Source organism: Xenopus laevis, chromosome 7S (genome assembly GCF_017654675.1).
Source record: "Xenopus laevis strain J_2021 chromosome 7S, Xenopus_laevis_v10.1, whole genome shotgun sequence".
In the NCBI taxonomy this organism is placed as follows: domain Eukaryota; kingdom Metazoa; phylum Chordata; class Amphibia; order Anura; family Pipidae; genus Xenopus; species Xenopus laevis.
In genome coordinates, this window is record NC_054384.1 from 63,675,688 (window position 1) to 63,696,834 (window position 21,147).

At 37.4% G+C, this 21,147-nt stretch overlaps 1 protein-coding gene across 5 annotated transcripts in view; it reads right to left on the reverse strand.

Moving 5' to 3' along the window:
• Positions 1-21,147, reverse strand: part of LOC108704925 (NXPE family member 4) — a 64,771-nt gene that overhangs the window by 3,129 nt on the left and 40,495 nt on the right. For 4 of the 5 annotated variants that reach the window (XM_018241655.2, XM_018241652.2, XM_041571327.1 and 1 more), the window contains 2 exons: positions 16,218-16,894; positions 11,739-11,800 (listed from right to left, as the gene is read on the reverse strand). In XM_018241655.2, the coding sequence (XP_018097144.1) occupies positions 11,739-11,800; positions 16,218-16,894 (739 nt within the window). Of the gene's footprint in view, positions 1-11,738; positions 11,801-16,217; positions 16,895-19,232; positions 19,298-21,147 lie in introns of all 5 variants that reach the window. The other variant, XM_041571326.1, reaches the window with a different exon arrangement.

Sequence of the window (21,147 nt, forward strand, 5' to 3'; positions counted from 1 at the left end):
TGAATAGTTTAAAGGAAATTGTCTTTCTGAGTTTTCTTAAAAACATTTCACCATTCATACAAGTAAATTCAGTTCAAATGAGTGACGGGGAATTTTTAAAGGAACAGTAACATCAAAAATGACAGTGAATAAATAATGTAGTGTTGCCCTGCACTGGTAAAACTTGGGTGTTTTCTTCAGTAAGACTGTTATAGTTTATATAAACAAGCTACTGTGTTGCCACTGGGGGACAGCCATTCAAGCACAAGACAAATAGTAGATAACCGATTAAGCTATGTAGAATCACATTGTAAACCACAAGGCGTATGTTATCAGCTCTTTAACCTGTGCCTCTTCTCCTTTTAATGGCTGCCCTCACAGTTACCCAGAAGCTTTTTTATGTATACTATGGTATAGTTGCAGAATAAAAACTAGTTTTATCTGTGCAGGGCAACACTACATTATATTTTAATTAATTTAATACACTTTTATTTGTTGGTGTTACTGTTCCTAAAACCCTTAAGGTTAGTACAGTCATGGACATCCAATCACAATGGTTTCATTGAATTTATTCAGGTAGGAGTATACGGTAACTCAAAGGGGTGTAAATATGTAAATACCCACAATGGTACCATGATTCTCATTTAGGGAGGTGCTAATTTTCCAATGTATGCAAATGGAAGTGTGAATTGTTTTGCAAAACTGCCAAGGTAAGGTTTTTTAAAGCAGCATTGTATGTTGGCGACAAGCGGTGTCACAGGCCACCTCCTTTGTTCAAGGATGTTTTTTCCAGTTTGGCATAAATGACCTCCTTCACACCATCTGTCTTCTCAGTCCAAAATTTGTACATTGCTGTCCTGGTTTGAAAGAGGCGTAAAGGAGGCTATTTCTGTCAATCGGTACTGGCATCCTAAGCAAATTGTGCATAGTGAAAGACAGTTGGTAGTGGCACCTATAGTTTATTATACAGAGAGAGGCATACACAGGCCCGGATTTGCGGCAAGGCCGCATAGGCCCGGGCCTAGGACGGCAAAAAAATAGGGGCGGCATGCCGCCCAGCCGCACTATGGGGACGCGTGCGTCCCCATTCAATTAAAGCAGCTGCGCCGGCGAAAAAACGCAGGCGCGCTGGGGAGGTGAGGTGGGCGCTAGGACCGCGCGGCCGCCTGGTCGGACCGCGCGGCCTAGGGGAGCCGCACATTGAAATCCGGCGCTGGGCATACATTATATTCATAAGCTATATCACATATTATATACATAACAACCAAGATGCAAGAAACTATGCAGTGGCTGCTGTCTAACCAGCAAGCGAGAAATCTGATCTGTGACTAACTAAGATAACACATTCAAACTGGTGACACTAAATTAGGGATGCACCGAATTAGGGAAATTGCGTGACTTTGTCACAAAACAAAGAAGTCAAAAATGGTTTCCCCTTCTCACCACTAATTTGTATATGCAAATTAGGGTTCAGATTCAGTTCGGGATTCAGCTGAATCTTTTGCAAAGGATTCGGGGGTTTGGTCAAATCCAAAATAGTGGATTCAGTGTATCCCTACACTAAATGGATATCCTTCCTGCAGATGTATCGGGACAATACTGTGCAATAATGGAATCCACCAAGTAACTCAGGGCCCATATTATGGGTGTATAGAATTAGCAGCCATTAGTCTGCCAGTCCTTTGGAGGGAGAGTCATATTGTGCCCTTTCATTAGCAAAACAGTAATAACTGAAATGTGTTCAAACTTTTATAGCCTGGCAAATTTTGTAAAATAAATATGGTAATTAGGGGGTGTGGCCACAAAAATGGGCATAGTCCAACTCTTTTGGTACCTCTTTCTATTTCCAAAATGTTGGGAGGTATGCAATACTGTCAAGTCACTTTACTGAACCAATAAGAACAAAGCTTACTGCCATATAACAAACAAGATGAAAAGTTGCCAGCTCTGCTCCACATGGCTGCACCATCCCTAAGGCATAGGATACTATCTGGCCTGCTATAGAGGGCGCCCTCTAATGTCCCCTGTGCTGCATAGCAATAAACATGAACAAACCTTTCCTAAAAAGGCTGCTGTTAAATACAACAGGTTCTTAATTTGAAGTGCTTACAAATGGCTGAGAAATACAACGATGCACTGTTAATCATTCCAGAGAAAGAAAAGTATGCAAAACATAGATATGATAGTTTTAGGTAATATGGCTATTCTTATTGTAGTAACCTGCTTGTGTGGACATTTTGTTTAAGGGCATTTCTGCTGTTTTGCCATTGTCTTAGGATTCATTTTCCTGTTCCTGTTTCCCTCTTCCTGTCTAAGCTGAGATGAAGCAGGCCACACCTACCTGCCATGTTGTAATAAATGTACCAGAAGTTACTCTGTTTGTCTGGCTGTTTTGGCTGAACTAACAGCACAATTATTTAATCCACTACCAGCCAAGCAGTTCATCAGATTTATTTTCTTGCAACCTTAAACCATCATTATATCAGGCAGTAATAAGCTTGTATATGATTGTTAGGCTCCAATGTCTCCTTCTAGCTGTAATCTTGCACCAGTTAGCTTTTAGCAGTCTCTTAATAATGTGCTTAGCTATGGTTCAACTACTACTTCTATAGCAGGCCAGATAGTATCCTTTGCCTTAGGAATGATGCAGCCATGTGGAGCAGAGCTGGCAATTTTTCATCTTGTTTGTTATTTGGCAATGAGCTTTGTTCTTATTGGTTCAGTAAAGTGACCGACAGTGTTGTTTCACAGAATGGATATTTTATCTGTCTTGTGAAACCGAGTTTTCATTTTCTTGAAAGAATGAATCCTGTACTATAAAATCTTGCTTTCTGTCACAAACATCTATTTTGTAATTAAACTCTAGCTTGGCATGAACTAGTTCGTCGAAAAATGTAATATACTATTTAAAATGCCCTTGTGGTAAGGGGTATGTAGGAAAAACCAACAGGATGATAAGATTAAGGTTGAATGAGCACCATAGTTCCATCCGGAATGCACACTCTAAAATTACATCAGTAAGCCAGCATTGGGCAGAATGTAAACACAATGTATCTCAATTACGCTGGCAAGTGCTGGAAGAGGTCAAAGCAAGTTATATTAATATAGATTAAAAAATGACTACAAAGAGAGCGCTTTTGGATTTGGAAACTTGACACATTATCCTCCAAGGGAATAAATGAAAATTAGGGATTGAACTGCTTTTTATAGTGATACATTTTGTAACGTAGTTTAAAGCAATTGATAAGAATATTTGCTACTTTGTAAACTTAGCTCCAGACAACTGATAAGAGCATTTTTTCTTGCAGCTATAGAGAAATGTAGAAACCTGCAAGGTGCCAATGATTTAGAGACATCTCCTGCTTATACGTATCCTAGTCAGTGAGTAACTAACAATAATCATTTAGAACATTTTATTGTCTATATGGATGTACATATGTGATATGATGGTTGTGGTACACTATTAAGAAGTGAATTTATGTAACTATGACAAAAAAATATTTTAAAGTATTTTTTAAAAAAATGTTGCTATATATTTAAAAAAAATTGCTTCTGTGCGGATGAAGGGTGAAGGGGACAACGAACCGACTGCTACTGGAACCTTTGGATTTCGTCTGACCAACAATGCCTAGTATTCCGGATCCGGGGAACTTGCACAAAGAAACACCAACGAGTGGATCAGAATAACAAGTTCCGTTTATTGTAGTCCAAACATAGGCTTATATAGGGTATAAGCAAAGACATCCTAATATAGTGACGTATTAGCAAAGTATATGTCTTGTAATAGGTTCAGCATTCAGGATTGGAAAGAGAGAAATAACAGACAAATATGTGCGTGCGTATTAGCTGAGATATTTTGGCTAAGGCAAGCTGATAACATTGTTTATGGTACATGATGATACTTATGCAAGGTTGTCCAAGAAGAGACAGCACAGGGTCGTACAGGAAAACAAGTACAGAGGCCTACAAGGGTCGGCACGTAGGCATGTAACCCTTCAACCCCCTCTTTGATCATAACATGATCATCTAATGTGAAAAAGACATATGAGAATGTATTTTCTTCAACTGAGAATTTTCTGAAGTACGTATCATAGAGCGGATACACTTCCTAAAAGAACAGGAAAGATATAAATTGAAAATAACAAGAAGAACAAGAATGACTGTAACAATAACAAGGGGATAAATAATAGAATGCATGATAGCAGAACCAGTAGGTGACCAACCAGTAAACACATCATACCAATGGTGTTGTAAATCATCTTGTAACTGAGAACCTAAAGAAATTAATCTGTGTTTGGTAGCAACAGTTTTAACAACAGTATCATACAATTTATCAGTGTGTTTGCGATATGCAGCAACAGTGTCAGTATGATGATGAATAAGTGAATGACACAGAGAAACAGGGAGTTGATAATTAGCAATAAGTAAAATTAACCTAAACTATAAACTCACCTAAATGCAAATAACCGTATTGAGACTACTATGCTCTGAAGAGGGGCTAGGCCTGTCTTCAAAACCAAGAACTCATTCTTGACCAGCAGAATTAACACAACTACATGCTGGAGAGTTCCTAATCCATCCCAATCTTGTTATTTGCCTAACTATACAAACTTCTTCATTTAAAAAGAATTATCATGAAGTAGTACATATCTAATTCAACCAACACCCAAAAGATTCCATGCCATGTATTTTGAAATATTGCGTTTAGTAAACATCTCTTTATCCATGTTCCAGTGCCGTTTAGAAAAGATGGTTTGAATAAAGGCATCTGCAAAGGTATTGTCCCAATTATAGTTCTTAGAAGTGATGAACTTAGTATACTTGCATCTCCATGATATAGTCGTGTTTGCGTAGAGACAGGTGTCATCAAACTTTTTCTTTAAAGTGCTTTGGAAAGAGACATGGAAAAGATGTCCGGAATTAAAGGGAACTGTGAAATAAGAATGGTTCCCATCTATCACCGATTTTGAATTATCAATAAAGAGTGTTCATTTGAAATCATCATCATCATAAACATGTAGCAAGAAAAACGATTGCCAAAATCTTCCACATGCTCAGTTGTTCTATAGAAGTAAACAAATTATAATGTTAGAAACTACTTTTATAAAGAATTTCAGAGTCAGGATCTCGAATCCTGATACGGTAGATGTGTTTAGCCTTAGGTTTGTACTTTGAGAAATTATAAACACAGTAAGTTTATAAAGGGCATAAAATTATAGCAATATAATGAAAACCATGAACAAGAAAACAATATCTTGCTTAAGTAAAACTAAATATATTACTGAATTGGAAACCTTTAAAAGGGTTCCACCCCTTATGCCTAATTGCCCTTGCTTCATATTGTAACTCTTTAATCTTATTTACAATTCCACAAAAAATATTAAACTTTACTATGGTAAACAATTCTCTTAAAAAGATTGTGGCGTGATATTAAAAAAAATTGCTGTTACATTATCCTAATCTACAATTGCTATGGCAGGAGCTGAAGTAGCAATAATACAGGTACCATAGCTATTCTCTGGTAACTAAACATAAGCCCATGTACGACATATAAAGTAGTAGGTAGATTTCTATGTTATTAATCCATAAATAGCTAATTTTATTTTAGAATAGAATAGGTTCCAACACTCTATACTTTTCTTAAAGTTAGTATCTTTCAAATTAACAGTTGTTTTATAAATACCATCTTCTGCTTGTTGCTAAATTCATTAGCTTCATCTTTAGTTGCCTGTAAAAACACACTTAGACCAATCATTATTTCCATGTGTCATTTAAACATGTTTAATGCTTTAATAATGCTATTTTCCAAGCCGTATATAAATAATAATTGTTATTGTTAAACTAATGTATGAGCAGAAATTGGGAAAACTACCATGGGTAGTCCCATTGAATTAGCTGGCCTAATGCCAAACACCCAACAATTAGTTTTATTTGCTTCCTTAGTTATTCTTTTTTTTTTCTTTTTTGTAAAGTTATGTAATGATTTGATTGTTCATAAAAATTACTTTTGCTAGAGGACATATGAACGAAACCAAAAATCAGTAGTACTTAAAATACAAATACATGCTTGTCGGGTACACTTGCTCTACTACAATTTGAAACATGTATCTATATCTCTTTGGTATGTAATTTTACTGAAGTAGGTGTTACTGATTGCACTTAGAAAGGACCTTCAAACCTTGGGTCCAAGCTGTTCCTCACGTAATTTCTAATCACTACCCAGTCACCCGGTTTAAGATAGTGTGAACCAGTATTGACATTTGGATCTGGAATAGAATCAAAAACATATTTGTGTATTTCATTTAGACATTTCTGTACAATAGCTACATATACAATCCCATTCTTAGGGCTGACCCAGACTGAATGTCATAGGGTGACAGTTTGTAAGGGCCTTTTGGATTGGTGCATATTGAAAACAAAGCAATGGAAGGAAGTTAACCCAAGATTTGAATGTTTCTTTCAGAATCTATTAAATTTTATTCTATATAACACCATTTAGGCTTTCAACCTTCCCAAAACTCTGAGGGTTATTTTTATTTAAGACATTATCTGCCCTGTAAAATGTGTACTCCTGTTACTTTCAATGTAGGTTGTTAAAGAATACCTACACATTACCTATTTAAAGTTTCTTAGCAGTTGCTTTTGTTGTAGCCTTAGCAACTTGGCCATGCCTCAGGCCATCCTGAGAACATGTCAATACATACTTGTACTTATCCATATGGACCTACTTTAGGCAGTTGGCTGTAGTCTATTTGTAATCGCTGGAAGGGTTATTCTGGTTTAGCAAAGTGCTGTCTCGGAGATTTGACTACCTGACCAGGATTATGACGTAAACAGGTAACACAAGAAAAGACATATTTTGCAACAAATGCTGGAAACCCAGGTGCTATTCAACTTTCCTGAACTGAAGCAGCCATTGCATTCTTACCTGAGTGCGCAAGTCCATGAGTTAGGTGTGCCATCATAGCATACACTGCTTTTGATAGACAGTATAATACACCATTTCTCCATAGATCCATGTCATCCTTGGATGCTCCCAGCTTCGACCACTTTCCTTTTTCCATCTCAGGGGCCTAGTCCTGTATTGTAGCCAGGATATCCATGTGCAACGGCCCTTTGTGGTCTTTCTGGATGCAAATTACTGTCATTATAGGCAAGAGTGCAGCTGACTTGGCTCTCTCGTCAGCTTTTGCATTTCCTTGTAGCTTCTGGAATCTGAAGCTTTGTGTGCGCTTGTACTTTAAGAATGGCTACCTCAGTTGGAAGCTGTAATGCTAACAATAGCTGTTTTACTAAATTTGTATTTGTATTCTTATTTGGTTTACCTGATGATGTCACAATATTTCTGGCCCTCCAAATCAGAAGATAGTCAAGACAAATACCAATACAGTACCTGCTATCAGAAAAGATGTTTGCCCTTTGACCTTCCACTAGTGTGAATGCTGTGATGAGTGCTTGTAGCTCAGCTTCTTGAGCTGACATGTGTGGAGGTAGATTCTGCAGAACTAAAACATCAGACAAATGTTACAACAGCATATGATATTTAGCATCCTCAGTACAGTAGCGAGAACCATCAAAAAACAATTCACAATAAGGATTTAACAAAAGTTCATCTTTTACATTATCAAACCCATGTACCTCACTTTGTCAGGGTGTGTGAAGCATTTGGTATATCCCAATGTCTTTACAGATTTGTTGAATCTATCTGCCATATCTGAAATGGGTACATTGGAGGGCCGTGGGTCTACTTGTTTGGACACAGGTGGGATGGATGACATCAACTAGACATCCGTCGGTGATAAAGTCCAGAAATCACTTATGACACATTGTAATTCGGGAGGTACGGAAGGTTCCTCCTTAGACATTTCTTTGAGTGACAAAATATTTACTGTATGTGGGGTATTAGTCATCTCAGACACTTACTGGGGTTGGACAGAAACACACACACTCAATCCGGAATGCAGTATATGGTGCACCCTAGTTTACAAAGGATGTCCCTACCTATGAAACTGTCAGGGATGGGGGCACTGATAAGAAAGGCAGCTTGTGTAGATACGGGACCCCTACTTGGGCTGGGTTAGCAGGGTTAGTGTCCCAATTCATTTTAGCGAGCAGCTGTTGGTAATCCAATGGACCAGACACATGTATGATTACAACTAACATATCAGTCCAATTAGGGTTATGGGCACTATGGATAAACAAGAGTTCCTGTTCAAATTTGTGTGGATTAGTACGAGGCTGTGGAACATCTTGAAAAATCCTTCTAAGATTTGGTGCTGTCCATGGAATGAGCTTTCTCTGTGTTAATGAGACGTGCTGCAGGGACGCCCGCTACCCCCCTTTTTCTCTACGGGCGGGGTAGAGCTTGGCTGCGGGGCTGAGAACTGCGCTGCTGTTTTCAGCACTGAAAGATAAATTGTCTCTTCTAACTATTCTCTATTTTCTAACTTAACCCTTCTACTAGTAGTTTTTCTCTTTGCTTTCTAGCTTCCTCTGATTCTACGGCACTTTCCTGACCTTCTTCTATGTCACTTACTTTACCTTCTTCTACTGCACTTTCTGATTCTTACTCTCCCCTGCTCTGATTACGGGAAACATTCCCAGCATAGGGAGTTGATGGCTCTATGTATGCCATATGAGTTACAACCACTCAACTCTTGTGGGGCTAGAGCTTCTAATACATCACTTTAAATTTCCCATTTGATTCGATTATTCTTTGTTCGGACCAAAATTCTTTGTGTAAGCATTTAGCAACTTTGAACCACGCTTCAGCGGTCTCTACAAGACCCTTATCATTAAGATAGACAGAGTTGTATCAGCGTCCTATTGACGTCCGGATACCACACGCATTAATCATCTAATTCTACTCTCTCAGAAAGAGAATATCACAAAACATAAAACACAAACCCGGGTAATAGATAGCTCTATACAGGTTCAATAAAGAGCTGCAGGCAAGAAAATACCTGTTTTTGCTGGCTGCCAGGAGTCGATTTAGACAACAGGTATGAACAATAATAGCAGGTTTGACACGAGTAAGAAACTATAAAAATAGGTCTTCCCGTGTCCCGGAGGTGATCAGTCTCCGTCCCGTCCTCCATTGGTCAACCTGTGTCCTTTGTATCGGCTGATGAGCAGTCTGAATCTGCAGCCTCACTATGGGCATCAAAATTGATAAGGACACAAACAGTCCTGAGGATATCTATTCCCGTCTTAATTAGATTATGGGTGTACACCAGAAGAACCATACTGACACAAGATGTTCAGTATAGAAAAAAAGCTTCTCCCCATCATGCTATTTTATCAACCCAGGGATCAACATAAAACCCTCCTGTGGGACTGCATCTATACATATATTCTTTACAAGTTTCACCATTAATGGGTGGTGGCAATTTCTTTGAATTTTTCGCACCCATATTGAAATAAAACACGCTGTTTGCTTGCACCAAATAAGTAGTGAGTTTCTTAGTGAGAAAAGAAGAGAGGGCGGATAGAAATACTTAAATTAAATGTATGTAGTGTTACATGCAACTCGCAGAGTTCCTAAGGAAGACTACTTATTTGAAAAAATACTATATAAGTGGTTATTACAACTTATATCCTAGATTTCAGAAATACTAAAAAAATACAGCCTGTCTCTGGATGGCAGAGCTCATGTGCACTAATAGTGATTTATAGGGAACGTGTGGTTTCTAAACTCAAATACTACTACTGAGCACAAGCAAGACGTGAAAAAGAAATAGAGTAAAGCGATCGCAATAAATCAAAACAATTTACGGGCTGTCTTGGGATCGAGGGACCCGACAAAACCTTGTCAACTCACAGAGGTATTCCTTAATATAGCGATCGTTTTACATGTATTATACACAACAAAAAATATGCCTTAACCTTTAAACATTGTCATAACATACAAACAGTTAAACACAGACACAGACAACATGCAGTTGAATACAAGGCAGTGACGTTACAGCAGAAATCCGTTCCAGGAGTAATAATATATGAACCGGGATCCTAAAACTTGTGAAACCGGGAGTTTACCTAAAACTCCAGAAACCGGGAGTTTACCTAAAACTCCTTTGGAATCCCCCGTCAGGGATTTCCTTGTTTTTAACTTGAATCCCTCGTCAGGGATTTCTTTTGTCTCCCCTTTAAGCTTAAGAATACAGCATTAAGCATATACGGATGGTAAGAAAAATATCGTCTTATAAGACAGATGTTCTCTTACCTGTCCGTGCCGCTTGCTATTTCCAGCTTCTGACACCAGACTGAAGGGGACAACGAACCGACTGCTACTGGAACCTTTGGATTTCGTCTGACCAACAATGCCTAGTATTCCGGATCCGGGGAACTTGCACAAAGAAACACCAACGAGTGGATCAGAATAACAAGTTCCGTTTATTGTAGTCCAAACATAGGCTTATATAGGGTATAAGCAAAGACATCCTAATATAGTGACGTATTAGCAAAGTATATGTCTTGTAATAGGTTCAGCATTCAGGATTGGAAAGAGAGAAATAACAGACAAATATGTGCGTGCGTATTAGCTGAGATATTTTGGCTAAGGCAAGCTGATAACATTGTTTATGGTACATGATGATACTTATGCAAGGTTGTCCAAGAAGAGACAGCACAGGGTCGTACAGGAAAACAAGTACAGAGGCCTACAAGGGTCGGCACGTAGGCATGTAACCCTTCAAAGGGTTAATAATTCTAGCAAAAGGTGAGGATTTAAAGGACATTGGAAAAACAGATGAGAGGACTATTCTCATGAATCACCACTAGGAGTCACTGTGTCTAAGCCTATAAATCTGTATAGTCTCTTTTGTATATTATCACTGATGAAGGGCCATGCGGTCCCGAAACGTTTGATCTTGTGAACAGTGTTGAGAGCACCGTGGAATAAAGCTTGGGATCACCCCGTTTGATGCATAAGGAGGTATTGGCTTTCTTTATTGCTGGATTCATTGCTGGCGTGTGGCTAGGCCAGTGCCATTACCTGCATCCCCTCCTTTCTATCGTTATTGCATGAACTAGTTCATTACACCATTAATATATTCTGTCCAAGTTTTTTTTTACATAAATTATTCTGTAAGTAACTTTACACAATTGTGTCTGTTACATGGATGGAATACATTTGTGAGACAGATTGCTTGTTAATGGAGTTTGTAATGCAATGACATCCTTTTGTGCACAAACCAGATTCTGTTCTCATTCTTTAATATAAATAAGTCTTTTGTATATTTTTTTATCTGTGTATATAGTCACAAATACCAATATACCATGAAAGACATTCATTTTCTGTGCTAGGGATAATTTTGTATACAGAATGTATTTGGGACAAACGGTACCCCATAATTGTTCACCATTTTTCTAACCTATCTTTTCTCATAGCTGCAGCTGTTTAATAAAGTCTGGTTGATGCACTGCCATTGTGTGCCTGGTTACTGGTGACTTGGGATGTCACCAGATTATAAAAAGCAGACCCACAACTACTTTTGGCACCCCCAAGTTAAAAGTCCTAGGACAATGCTTTTCCCACTGCCATAAACCTATTTTGATAGCAAATTGGGTTATTTACCTTATTGTATTACTATGGTAGGAAGAAAGTTACATAATTAAAAAGTATCATGGGAACCCACAATAAACAGCATGAGGACCTAGCTATGGTTTCCACTCCATATGTTAATAACCGTTGTAAGTTTAGACATAGAAATATGCACTGTGTATGTGTGGTTTTTCCAAGCAGTTCGCCATGTACTTACTATTACAGCTGGTTACAATAACATTCTCAATGTCTTTTGGTATTTCCACTCTGAGGCTGGACCTATAAACAGGAAAAAATTTAAATAATGTGAATGACAAACTAGAACCACTTGAAAAAAAAAAGTACAGCATCATGAAGGCTCAGTGGTGCTTTAATAATGTTGGCTTTTTCATGTTCTTCTCTCAGAGTAGAGTAGTTACTCCAAAACCACTGGTTACCCTTTCCAGCCTGTGTTGGGTGTGGCATTTAGAAAAAAAAGTTGTGGGAAAACGCCTATTGACTTCACTGCCTTTGGTGAATTTTTTGCGAATTTTCAGCCAAGCCAAATGTGTCAGATTCGCCCATCGCTAAGGGCAATGACACACAGGGAGATTTGTTGAATTCTGTAAAAACTCACTGCAGCGGGCAACTCGTCACAGGAAATGCCTTGCCATTCTTTAACATTGTAATTGCCACAAGTAAATTACATTACTTCCCATGATTCAGCTTATAAAGATTTGTAATTTACTTGTGCCAAGGGCAAATAAGGTCTTGAGCTGTATTAAAAGGGGCATTAATTCACGGCAGGAAACGATCATTATTTCACTTTATAGAGCAGTGGTAAGGCCCCATCTAGAATATGCCGTACAGTTTTGGTCTCCATCACTCAAACAGGACATTATTGTATTAGAGAGGGTACAGTGAAGGGCAACTAAGCTGGTAAAAGGTATGGAAAATCTTAGCTATGAGGAAAGACTGGCCAAATTGGGGATGTTCACGCTGGAGAAGAGGTGCTTAAGGGGTGATATGATAACTATGTATAAATATATAAGGGGATCATATAATAATCTCTCTAATGCTTTATTTACCAGTACATCTTTCCAGCCGACACGAGGTCACCCATTCTGATTAGAAGAAAAGAGGTTCCGCCTAAATATTCAAGGGGTTTTTTACAGTGAGATCTGTGAAGATGTGGAATTCTCTCCCTGAATCAGTTGTACAGGCTGATACATTAGATAGCTTTAAGAAGGGGTTGGATGGCTTTTTAGCAAGTGAGGGAATACAGGGTTATGGGAGATAGCTCATAGTACAAGTTGATCCAGGGACTAGTCCGATTGTCATTCTGGAGTCAGGAAGCCATTTTTCCCCCTCTGAGGCAAATTGGAGAGGCTTCAGATGGTTTTTTTTTAGCCTTCCTCTGGATCAACTAGCAGTTAGGCAGGTTAAGAAAAGTAAAAATGTTGAACTTGATGGACGTGTGTCATTTTTCAACCTAACTTACTATGTTACTATGATACTATGCAATGCAATGCTCTCTAGGAAGTATTTAGTGCTTCACTTATATCTAGCTGCTTACCAGGGCCGGACTGGGAATAAAAAGCAGCCCGGGCAAAAAAATCAAAGCAGCCCACATGTAAACATGTGATGGTCTCGTACTCATCCACTCATATATTGGGGTACAACTGCAAAAAAGCTGCATTTCTCACTTTAGTGTAATAAATGTAAAATATGTTAAAGGTTCTGCTGCCTGAGCCTTTATGTGGTCAAAGAACCCCTCGGTGACTTCGAATATCCTTATCATTTACAGTAGGGGGGTACAGTAGGGGGGTACATTATTCCCTGTATAACTCAGCCTGCAGCCTTGTGTCTTTATATGGTCACAGAACCCCTCAGTGACTTCTTTTCGGGACGTTCAATGGCACTAAGGTTTGGCCACCAATAAGCCTAGGTACTTGAGCGTGTTCACCTTCTTAATTATCTTGGGAGCGGCCCACTTGAACTAAATATAAAGCGGCCCCTTGGGCATTTGCCCGTACGGACACCCGGGCCTGGTCAAAAGCATTACAGGTATGGGACCTGTTATTCAGAATGCTCGGGACCTGGGGTATTCTGGATAATGGAACTTTCCATAATCTGGATCTTCATACCTTAAATCTACTTTAAAATCATGTTAACATTAAATAAAGCCAAAAGGCTGGTTTTGTTTCCAATAAGGATTCATTTTATATTTGGTTGGATCAAGTACAAGCTACTGTTTTATTATTACAGAGAAAAAGGAAATCATTTTTAAAAATTTGGATTATTTGGATAAAATGGAGTCTATAGGAGACGACCATGCCATAATTCTGAGCTTTCTGGATAAAGGATCCCATATCTGAAATAGTTTATTTGGACATAAGGCTAAAATAAAATGATTCTGTTATAACTATTGCTTATGACTTTTTGAGAGACTCACATTATTTGTATGACATGAATGATGAGCATATACACTTAAATGGGGTAAGGGTCATTTGTGACTTTATGTTCCTCATGCTTAGCCTCTTGCTTACTTTACACTTTAATTTAAGATTGGGGTATTCTAAGTTCTAAAGCACTATACTCCTTATTTGACATACTTTTATTTATACAGTGGCAAAGCATTTTTACATTAATTGTTTCTGTATTGTTGTTTACGTGTGGCAGGTTGGCCTCTGGCCGTTAGCTGGCACAGTAATGAGCTTACTCACTCGTTCCAGCTGCAGTTTTCACTATTCCGGTAATAGAAGGTTGCAGCGTGAGCCATGTTTGGGCAGGATTGGGATCCATAAATCTATGAGACATGGTTACCTTCAGTGCAGGGACGTGCTTGGGACACGGACAGATGGAAAATACGCACAACTGAGGGCCCAGCGCTAGGTGCCGCCGATATCTCCTGTACTCCCTCTGCATGTGCGCGCATACGCGCGCATACACGCTTGTGAGTTTTTTCTGCAGGAGCGGATCCGGCCCCCCCAGTGGCAAACTATTGAGCATCTCCTGGGTGTGCATGCGCGCGCATCAACGCTTGCAAGTTTTTTGGTTACAAGAGGGAGTACAGGAGCGTTCTGGGCTGTTGGGGCGCAAAAGAGCCTGGGTCCACCGGCCCAGTGCGACCCTGTGTGAGCGGCCCACTTGAACTAAATATGAAGCGGCCCCTCGGGCATTTGGCCGTATGGACAGATTGCCAGCCCGGGCCTGCTGCTTACCAAATCTTCTTCTTTTGATTTTTTTTATCACTTCCCATCTTTTAGGATATAATGAGCCAATATGCACCTTGTTCTATATCATTTATAATATAGGTTTAGAAAGGTATTCATTTTGTACAGTATTTGTTGTTTATAATATTTATGCCCAAATAGTTTGTACCTAGTGCATAGATGAGGATTCCCCTAATCATTTTAAAATTAGAATGTTGCCCTGAAAAATAGTCACACCAAAAAATTAAAGTGTTTTAAAGTAATAAATATATTATACTGTTGCTCTGGACTGGTAAAAGATGTGAGTTTGCTTCAGAAACACTACTGTAGTTTATACACAAGCTGCTGTGTAGCCATGGAGGCAGCCATTCAAAGCTGAAGAAAGGAGAAAAGGCACAGGTTATTGCAGATATAACAGATAAGCCCTGTAAAATACAATGATGTTTTCTCTGTTATCTACTATTCAACCTGTGCCTTTTTCAGCTTGAATGGTTGCCCCCATGGCTATACAGCAGATTAACTATATAGTAGTTTTCTGAAGCAAGCTCACAACTTTTACCAATTCAGGGCAGCAGTACAAAGGGTGGCTCGCCTTTCCATTAAATTTTAGTATAGAATGGCTAATTCTAAGCAACTTTTCAATTAACATTCATTTCGCTTTTTTTTTTTGAATAATCCTTCCACTTCTGACTTCTGACTCTGTTATTTATCTCCATACATTAAGGCCTATTTATTAAAGGTTGGATGTTCATGGTTTTAGAGTTTTCTTAAACCACGACTAAACTTCACAAACTCTAAAACAATGCATGTCATTGAATTTATTAAAAGATCCAAATACAAAAAGAATGAAGAATAAAAGCACTAAAAGATGCACTACAAAAATCTGAATACTTTGAAAAGCTTTAAAAATTAAAAAAAATTTAAGTTTTTTGAGACAATTACTTGCTGAAAAAAGATCTCCCCAAAATCTACCTAAAATAATTTATATATTAATTTTAATTTAATTCCAATAGAATTTTTTGCCTCTAATTGGGATTAATTATATCCTAGTTTGGCTCATGTACAAGGTACTGTTTTATTATTAAAGAGATTTATTATTAAAGAGAAAAAGAAAATCAATCTTAAAAATCCAAATTATTTGATTAAAACAAAGTCTATGCAAGACGGCCTTCCTGTATTATGAAGCTTTCTTGATAACCGATTTCCGCATTACAAATCCCATTTCTGTATTAGCTTTCTTATTTATTTTTTTTTATAGCCAGCAACTGAAAATGATCTGTTTTCATCCAGACCCTCTCTTATTTTCTGATATACAGTATTCTGTGACTGTAGTAGACAGAGACTCATCATGTACAGTAACTATCAATAAAGCAACAGCATATAAAAACAATATTATGATAAGAGAAACCACAAGTCTTCCATGTGGATTTAGCCATTTTATTATGGACCTTTGGAAAATGATAATGCATTAGTTTTAAGTAATTATTAGATTGTTGACTTACTTGTCAAATAGGCTTGCTTCAAGCTTGGTCAGTTTTGAACGACCAGTAAACCAGCTCTTTGTCTCTGTTAGCATGTCGCACTCATAGCTGGGAGGCTTCATACAATAAAAATATTCTTCATCTCTCTGGTCATTATATTCACACAATTCCAATGATTTATTGAGATCAAATCCACACTTGGCTTCAGTTTGTTTATTTTGATATGTAAATTTGCCACTGTAATCTATATTGCCATACCATGAGTTTCGTATTTTCCAAAGTACTGAAACTGCTTCACTTGGGTGTATGAGAAGAATAGACAAATCAATTTTACCTTCCCAATAGAGGGTGAAATGGACATGGTAAGTTCCATTGTGAAAATCTTCAATCCTCCCACTTGCTCCTGCATTATGTTCTTTTGTAGAGATTCTTGCTCTTAGGTAGTCTCCTCCATAAGTTTTTCTGTTACCTAAATAGTCAAACATTTCTACTTGTACAGCCAGATTGTCCCCAACACAGTAACTGGCTTTCGGATTTAAAATGGTGGCTTTGCTTTTTTCAGCACAAGTGGTTTTGTCCTTATGCAATAAATCAACCTTTGTTATCATGCTCTCTATTTGGTTTAAGATTTCTTCAACCTCCCTCTGGATTTCCGATGTTTTTTTAGGATTTTCCATTGGGATCTTCAAGTTCATCATCTTTTAAACAGAAAGTAGAATTATAATTGTTGTGTGTTTGAATGAAACCAACTTAAATAATAATAAAATCAACATCACTGATGCATGCTTTACCCTGATATCAACTAATGTGTTCAAAACAAGAAGTATACTTACAAAATGAAAAGCAAGACTTAAAAGACAAGGAAACTCTGAAAAGCAACTCATTTCCTATATATAGGGGCTGATTCACTATGGGTCGAATATCGAGGGTTAATTAACCCTCGATATTCGACTAGGGATTGAAATCCTTCGACTTCGAATATCGAAGTCGAAGAATTTAGCGCAAATTCTGCGATCCTACGATTGAACAATTATTCCTTAGAACGATTAAATCCTTTGAATCGAACGATTCGAAGGATTTAAATCCAACGATCGAAAGAATATCCTTCGATCAAAAAAACGTAGGCAAGCCTATGGGGAACTTCCCCATAGGCTAACATTGACTTTGGTAGCTTTTATCTGCCGAACTAGGGGGTCGAAGTTTTTTTTAAAGAGACAGTACTTCGACTATCGAATGGTCGAATAGTCGAACGATTTTTACTTCGATTTCTTCGATTCGAAGTCGTAGTCGAAGGTCGAAGTAGCCCATTTGATGGTCGAAGTAGCCCAAAATATACTTCGAAATTCGAAGTTTTTTTACTTCGAATCCTTCACTCGAATTAAGTGAATCGGCCCCATAGTTTTCAAGTCATTCTCCCGATGCTAGATTTTTTCCTTCAAATTTGCATCCAGTATTCTTTTTACCTCTGTTGTAAGTCTCCTTTAAATTTAAGTGCTTGCTGCTGCTATATTTTTAAATATACTGTTAATACTGCACCCTGCTGGAATTCAGGACACGCATTTACCACATTCTCAGCTCGGGCCAGCACTGCCTTAGTCTTGGATACATTTCAGAAATTGTTTATAGGCCTTTCAATGGCTAGGTTAAAATTTAATTTTGTTGCAAACCATAGAAAGAAGGTGACTGTGCTGTTACCATTGGAGACAGGAAGTGTGAGGTCTAAAACTATACAACCAAGTAGACATCTGTAAACCTTCCATAGCAGTGTTATACCATTCAATTGTTGCTAAATAATAGCTCTAATAACAGGTAAAAAGAAGTAAAACTCCTCACTACCTCAGTGGTATTTAAATAACTGGATTATCCAGTTATTGTCCTAAAGAACTGACTAAGATAATATGTATTAAATCTATTGATAATAAAAGAAAATTATTTCCTTGTTTCAAATAATATATTCAATAATCCTTTAAATTAAAGGGCAAGTCAACCCCAAAAATGTTCCTAATAAAAGAATACATAATTCTAAGCAACTGAAATATACATTCATTACAATTGTTTTTTTTTTTTTGTGTTTTTTTTGCTTTTAAAGTTATTTGTAAAAACAATTGCTATTGGAAGCAGCATTTGCATAACTCCCAGTTGTTCCTTTTTAAACAATGTTGCAAAATTCTTGGTTCCCCAGTAAAGACAGGTCTGTTAATCAGCTGCCTTGTCTTACATTGTATCAACAGTCTTAGACATCCGGGGCCAGTGAATAGAAAGTTACAGAAAAACACTGCTTTCAATAGCAATTCATATACAAATAACTTAAAAACCATAGAAAATGTGTAATGAATGTATATTGCAAAGTTGCTTAGAATAATGTTTTCTTTTATTAGGCAGATTTTATTTTGGGGTTGACTTGCCCTTTAATCATGAATTAATTCTCCTTAATTTGTGTATTAATCATTCTTAATTAAAGTGCCCAGTGCCAATAAATTAATTTATGTGAAACCATACAATTTGATATATGTAGACCACACTATTAAAAGGAGATATACACCCTAAAAATGAATATGGCTAAAAATGCCATATTCTATATAATTAACCTATTGCACCAGCCTACTGGGGCATCTTTGAAAACACAGATCTTTACGGCTTAAGGGCTGTGGTTTCCTTGGGCTGGTACAGAAGCTCAGAACATAATGTAAAACATTTCTAGCTACTTCTTTAGTTAAACTTTAGTTCTCCTTTAATAAAGTGCTCAGTGCCAACAACTTAACCTAAATATTTACCAACCAAACAATTCCTGACAAAACCGTGAATCATTAAAATGGTAATTAATTAAAACTTCCATCATTCTACCAGGATTAGAACTTCATTCCCATATAAAAGTCAATTCATAAAAAATACCCATTTTAAAAAGATGGAAAATGAAAATAGAATAGAGGTGGAGCTGTCCCAGGTTGCTACTAACTGATGTTTTCTGTATGTAAACCCTGGGACACCACATGAGGGAGAAGGCAGGACACAGAAGACTGTGGTCACAATATTTACCTTCCCTAGCTGTTGTGATGAGAAACTATCTCTCTATGAAACCACAAATTGACTGCTCCTTGGAACTGAATAAAATTCAGAGAGTAAAGGAAAAGAAATTAATCAGCTCCTGTAAAATGTCATACAACCATGGTTAAATCGAATAGGAGTTTGAAAGTAAGAATGTAATGCCGATGCGCGTTTCACATAAGCTTTATCACGGCAATCATAACCATTTTAAAGCTTCCATTGATTGCATCACTCAGGTTTCGTGGGATCATGACAGGATCACAGTCACCATCTTCATTACGTCTATTCTCCATGGAGACCCGACTCTTCTCTACAACTAAAAAATGATTTAAGGGGGGAACTCTTATATACTAGACTTATAGACTTATATACATATAAGTCAAATAATTCTGACGAAGTTAATACAAAATACCATGTTAAAATATCATGATTGAGATTTAATACATGGTCTCCCTCCAGAACTTCATTTAGGGAACCAGTTGATCATTAGATGAAACATTTACACTATAAATAATTCAGCCCTAGTTGTTTTAAAGGATCTATATAACACTGTTTAAGATAAACCATTGTGTTATATTTTGAATGGTTTGGATTGAGTGGTTCCCTATTTTAGTTCAATCTCAATAATCTCTCTCAATAATCCACTTGCAGGAATTATTTTAAAACTAAATAAAAGCTGTGAATAAATTATTCTCATTAATGCCTGGAAAGAAACAGTAAGGAGCTTGAAAATTCCTGCTCCAAGTCACCCCTCCTTATACCAAGTTGACTCTTTCAACTGCCCAGAATTTTATCCCTGAAGGGTCCATATTATGTGCTTTTCTGAAATGAAATGAAATGCAACAGTTAGTTACATTGCCTGCATTTTTAATGGAACTGCAATGTTGTATTCGTAATTTTAACGTATGCGTGGTCATCCCTACATACTTTTTGTTGCATATACACTCCAAGCAATAAATTACTCCTTTAGTTTTACAATGAACATAGTTCTTCTCTGTATGCCTTTTACCAAATCTGTCCTCAAAAGTGACAATTTGGAGCATTTTATGGCACATGTTTCATTCACCACAGCGAAAGCAGCCTTTATGTCTCTTGTGTAATTGGTGACCATGGAAATGACTCTTGGTGAACATATCTTTTAAGTTAGGATTTCTTTAATAACATAGTGACCTTCTCGTGTAATATGTAACCTAGGGTTTCATCCTCTCATAAAACTGACCAGTGTTTATCCATAATATCCTGTATGTGTGAACTAATGTTACTGAAAGTGGTTATAAACTTAACAGTTTAATTATCTGGGGATCTGGGAACAGTTTAGATCTATCAGTGCATAAGGCAAGATGATAAGTCATTTTAATTAGTTTTCCTGAATATCCTCTCTGTTTAAGTCTAGAATTTAAATCACAGGCCTGTTCCTTAAATAGTTCTATAGAGGAGCAATTCCATTTTAACCTTAAAGGGATACTGTCATGGGAAAAAATGTTTTTTTCAAAATGCATCAGTTAATAGTGCTGCTCCAGCAGAATTCTGTACTGAACTCAGTTTCTCAAAAGCGCAAACATTTTTTTATATTTAATTTTGAACTCTGACATGGGGCTAGACAGTCCGTTTTCCAGTTGCCCCGAGTCATGTGACTTGTGCTGTAATATCACAATACTATGAAATAAACTAAATCATTTTATCTTAACACAACATTTTAAGATGAGGTGAGCAGGATAACTGACAGGCTGGCATTGGTGTAATCCATTTAGATTTTGTTAAAAGCATTTGATACAATACCACAATTTTAATTACTTAAAAATCTTGAACATAATATTTGTCATGGATAGAGAACTGGCTAAATAATAAATTACAAAGAATGGTGGCCAATGTTGTTTGTTGAGTAGGGGGTCCCTTGCGCTTTTGC